A 3252-nucleotide genomic window follows, 5' to 3' on the forward strand; every position below is an offset into this window, starting at 1 on the left:
TACATTTATTTATTTATATATTCATATATTTAGATAATCCTTGTCCAAAGTTGGGTAATATAGTGACAGTAATGCTTTCGGAAAATATAGAAGAAGTGACTCAACCGGATGGTACAACAGTTCCCATGTTGGTTGAGACACATTTCCAAATGAATTATACAAATGGCGAATGGAAGAGGATAAAGAAAAATCGACGAATTATTACAGAAGAATCAACGTCCACTACGACTCCTACTCCCAGTGTGACGGCAACAGCTTCCAATTGAAAAAAAATAAAAGAAATTTTTATCGAGTTGCAATTATATAGGTCAATAATTCTGTCATTTTTTGGATGACGGTGTTTTGAAAAACTCTGTTCTATAGATAGCAAAAGAATTTGAATGCAGAAGGCAAAACATGACTTCTGTGTTCTATATGGTGTAAGCAGACTTGTGTATCATGTTTTAGTAGTAAAACTTTAATGTATGATGTACATGTTACATCAAAAAAGTTGTGTTATTCGAAAAAATACAATGTAATAATGAAGATATTTTTGTTTCCATTTTTTTTTAAAAATGGAAGAATGATTAAACAGACACATTTTTTAATTGAAAATAAGATGTTATTTTCAACAGATTTCAAATATCAGAAATGAAAATTTCTATTTCTATGCGCGCATCTGGTTTCATTGACAATGAATAAGAATCATTGGTTAATTAAAAAATTAAATGCTATTTATTAATAGTATGATATTTTTCATTGTAGGGGAAACCGGATGTTATTAATTTAAATGCGATAGTTCGTAATTTGAATTTATATATAAATATATATATAAAAATATGTTTCTTCATTCAATAGAAACAAATATAAAACTTATAATATTGTTATTTGAATAAAATATGGTTATATTGATTAAATTTGATTTAATTAAAAAATTATATTTATTATTATAATGCAATTAATGCAATATATACTCGAGAATGATTTGAAATATTGAAATGTTAAGATATTGATGTATTGCAATTCCAAAGATCAATTTTACTTCGACAATTGTCGCCCTCTAACATTTTACTAGAAGGTTATTTCGATTTTTCGAAAGAATATTTTATAAGAATCTAAAGAATTATTTTCTCGATAGTAATTAATATTTGAACAAAATTAGTTAAAATTAATATATATCTAATAAGTTCTGAAATATTTTCTATTATTTTTTATTAAAATGTGTCATTCATAAGAAAAGTGAATTATATAACCTCTTTGAAAAGTTCAAGATAAACTTTCGAAAATAAGTTTTAAATTTAATATTTATTTTATATTATTTCATGAAGTAATTTTGTATTTCTCTGATTATAAGATTTGTTATCGTTGCTTATTGTTCTTGCATTGAGAATAATTTATATATTAATAATGCTTCGATTCTTAGCATCTTTACATTTTCAAACTTGCAAAGCGGTAAGTTATTTGATCTAATAGAAATATTAATTATTTAATTTATTTATATCGTTTGAAAATTATTTTAATTTAATAATAATATTTTAATTAATTTTATTATTCAATATCATATTTGTAATATATGAATAGTACATTTACAGGTATATGTAGCAACATCAAATTTGATGAAAACTAAACAACCGACGTTAGTAGAACATGCTCGAAATTTTTGTGTGAGTTCAAAACTTTTTTCTTGCCAACTTCAAATTCAAAAACCTGCACCTGAATTTTCCGGAACTGCCGTAGTGGATGGCGATTTCAAAGAAATCAAATTAAGTGATTACAAAGGAAAATATGTTGTACTCTTCTTTTATCCATTAGACTTGTAAGTTATTAAGAATTATATATTCAAGAAAAATCAAATATTTTATTTGAAAATATATATAATTTTATTTTTAGCACATTTGTCTGCCCTACTGAGTTGATAGCATTTAGTGAAAAAATTTCAGAATTTAAAGCTTTGAATACGCAAGTAATTGGAGTTTCTACAGATTCCCATTTTAGTCATTTAGCATGGACTAATACACCGAGAAAACAGGGTGGATTAGGTGGTAATTTAGGTTATCCTCTTCTTAGTGATTTTAATAAGGAAATATCAATCAAATACAATGTACTTCTCCAAGAATCTGGAATTGCTTTACGAGGTCTCTTCATTATAGACAAAGAAGGAATATTAAGACAGCTAAGCATAAATGATTTACCAGTAGGTAGAAGCGTAGATGAAACATTGAGACTTATCAAAGCATTCCAATTTGTTGAAAAACATGGAGAAGTTTGTCCTGCTAATTGGCAACCAGATTCTAAAACCATTAAACCAAATCCAAAGGATAGTAAACAATATTTTGAATCAGTTAATTAAATATTAAAAATGCATATTTTCTATAAGTATAACTAAACTGAATTGTATAATAAAAAGCATGTAATACAAAAAATATTAACATATATTATAAAAATATGAAAAAATGATAATTTACTTTTTACCTTTTACTATTTAATTTTTTTAAAAATATTTTTCATGTAAATTTTTTTTCTTTTTTTTAAATAATATATTGAAAAGTATAAAATTTATCAAGTGCATATTATATATATATATTAATATATTATTTTTCGTAAACGGTTTTCGTAAACTTATTCAACAATAAAGTTGAGAGTATTTTTAATCAGAAAAAGGATATGAATATTTGGAATTAAAAAATAAAAAGGAGAAAAAAAAATATATAAACGGTTTCATATGCGTGTAATAAAAGAATTCAAGAATCGAATCCGAAGTACCGATATAAAAGAAAAATCTTGCATCTTGTATTAATTTAATTTTTTAGGATGATTTTTTAGGAAGTAATATGGATCAAATTTTTTTTGCGATATACAAAATTCGTTTGTAAGCGATATTGATCAATATCAAAAAAAAAAAAAGTCGATTGTGAAATGCATGAGACCGCATTTACGATGAATTTATAAGAGAGAGCTTATTATTTCGCAAAGAAGATACCGACGCCGGTAACGCCCCTAAAGGAAGGGATAAAGTAACTAGAGAAGAGGGTTGGAAAACGGTCGACGTATAAGAGCAGGAGACTGAAAAACTGAAAAACGACGCCGGAGATAAACGGCTCATCCTTTCTCGCCCTATAAAATCCAATCCTGTCCTTTACAAGCCGAAATTTCAAGATTAAACATATTTTCTGTCTTCTCGCGAGATCGAGATAGCACAAATTAACTTTTCAAGACTTCTTATATCTTATATGGTAAATACTATTTATTCATTGAATAAAATAATCGTTAGGA

At 25.9% G+C, this 3252-nt stretch overlaps 2 protein-coding genes across 3 annotated transcripts in view; both read left to right on the forward strand.

The window, feature by feature from the left end:
• The window catches only part of LOC102673757 (negative elongation factor A), a gene marked incomplete at its 5' end in the record, with an annotated part of 2832 nt that extends 2303 nt beyond the window's left edge, over positions 1–529 (forward strand). Inside the window, one exon of the mRNA XM_006609307.1 lies at positions 34–529. Coding sequence (XP_006609370.1) covers positions 34–266 — 233 coding nt within the window. The remainder of the gene's footprint in view (positions 1–33) is intronic.
• A 483-nt stretch (positions 530–1012) lies between these two features.
• Positions 1013–2433, forward strand: LOC102673887 (peroxiredoxin-like). Of its 2 annotated transcripts, none has more exons than XM_006609308.2 (3): positions 1013–1431; positions 1572–1795; positions 1870–2433. In XM_006609308.2, exons 1-3 carry the CDS (start codon positions 1387–1389, stop codon positions 2327–2329), a joined length of 729 nt encoding a protein of 242 aa, XP_006609371.1. In that variant the 5' UTR covers positions 1013–1386; the 3' UTR covers positions 2330–2433. The 2 variants fall into 2 exon arrangements, with proteins under 2 accessions (XP_006609371.1, XP_006609372.1); XM_006609309.1 differs by having other exon boundaries at positions 1037–1431; positions 1561–1795.
• Positions 2434–3252: the final 819 nt, after the last annotated feature.

Source organism: Apis dorsata, unplaced genomic scaffold, assembly GCF_000469605.1.
Source record: "Apis dorsata unplaced genomic scaffold, Apis dorsata 1.3 scaffold_52, whole genome shotgun sequence".
Classification (NCBI taxonomy): Eukaryota; Metazoa; Arthropoda; class Insecta; order Hymenoptera; family Apidae; genus Apis; species Apis dorsata.